Genomic DNA, 1,687 nt, shown 5'->3' with positions numbered 1-1,687 from the left:
ACTTGGGAATGTGATGACAAAGGCCCTGGCAGCCTCAAAAGCGCTCGCCTGTCTCGAATCAAAGCGGTCTATGATAGATTAGAGAAAACGAAATTGACAAATATAAATGAAGTTGAGAGTGGCGTGAGAAGTAAAGCGTTGCAAAAGCGTATCGAGTTGGCTAATAAATATCGAATAAATTCCGTAAATTAACCTCATGTTCTGTGTAATATTTCTATGACTCAATTTATTTATGCTTATATACATTTAAAATACTATGACGAATGCTAAAAATGTAATTGATCATTTTTACCAATAATGTAAAATAAAAATAAATTAGGACTCAGAATGGAACCTTGTGGAACCTTCAACTGTCCAAGTGAAATAGTAACCTTAATTGGAACGATATTGTTCCAAATTTGACTCGCTTAACTGAACCAAACGAAAAAATTTGTGTTTTTAACGCGATCGAAAAGCACATTATTATATTTCCAAGCGTCAATGTTTTTAATTATTGTGTAACTATGTTTTTGATTGTGATCAAAACAATTACTAGTTTTTCTTATTAAGACTGGTAATACGTGACGCCATTTATCTTTAAAATGTAGTGTTCAACATATCAGTGAACCACTATTCTTGAGCTGTAAAGTACTTAATATTTCTGAAGATTAGTCATTATTTATTGTTTTCCAATAACAGGTTTATTTAAATTACGTGTATTGGTGGGTGAGACAATAAATCTCCTTGATATATAATCACAAAAGACATTATAAGCAATGTTATACAATAAGCAATATCTTCTAATATATAAAATTCTCGTGTCACAGTTTTCGTTGCCATACTCCTCCGAAACGGCTTGGCCGATTTTGATGAATTTTTTTGTGCTTATCTGGTATCTATGAGAATCGGCCAACATCTATTTTTCATACCCCTAAATGATAAGAGTAAGGCAGAACAGCGTTTGCCGGGTGCAGCTAGTCTATATATATAAAATTCTCGTGTCACAGTTTTCGTTGCCATACTCCTCCGAAACGGCTTGACCGATTCCTCTGAAATTTGGTAAGCATATTGGGTAGGTCTGAGAATCGGCCAACATCTATTTTTCATACCCCTAAAGGATAAGAGTAAGGCAGAACAGAATTGCCGGGTGCAGCTAGTCTAATATATAATCTCTGTGCTCTGTGCTCATAATAAATTAATTATTAATGGTCAAAGCATAATCGATGAAAATGCATTAGACTTAACAATAAATACTGTTTTTTTACTGCTTGAGGTTATATACAACTTTTGAGTAGCCTATTCTTATGAATTTGAGAGATATATTGTTTGTAGAAAGACACTATATTTGTGACACATTCCATGAAATAGAACGAATGTCAATTTAATTTAATTATAACTTATTTATTTTCTGTTGACGAGTTTATATAAACAACTTTATTGCGATGTAATAGTAATAATGATTATGTAGCGACTTATAACTCGGGTATATAACCTCCGACCTCTGAACGATCCTTACCATGAATATCATGTTCTAAATTGAGATTTTTTAGAAAGTATATAATATAATCGATAACTTGGATCGGTTTTCAGAAGTCGGAGAGTTACCTGTACCCGAAGTTCTCCGCGCTGGAGGACGGCCTCACGCCCAACTACGCTGAGATCCACGCCTACATTCGCGACGGCGTCATGCTCGACTTCGTGGAGGAGT

General features: G+C 34.5%; 1 protein-coding gene across 1 annotated transcript in view; it reads left to right on the top strand.

Moving 5' to 3' along the window:
- LOC119831884 (tudor domain-containing protein 5) overlaps positions 1 to 1,687 on the top strand; it is an 11,464-nt gene that overhangs the window by 8,519 nt on the left and 1,258 nt on the right. The window contains exon 12 of the mRNA XM_038355453.1: positions 1,573 to 1,685. Within this exon, the coding sequence (XP_038211381.1) occupies positions 1,573 to 1,685 (113 nt within the window). The remainder of the gene's footprint in view (positions 1 to 1,572; positions 1,686 to 1,687) is intronic.

This window comes from Zerene cesonia, chromosome 14 (genome assembly GCF_012273895.1).
Source record: "Zerene cesonia ecotype Mississippi chromosome 14, Zerene_cesonia_1.1, whole genome shotgun sequence".
NCBI lineage: Eukaryota > Metazoa > Arthropoda > Insecta > Lepidoptera > Pieridae > Zerene > Zerene cesonia.
Note: the sequence above shows the minus strand (reverse complement) of the source record. Positions and strands in the feature narration are given on the sequence as shown.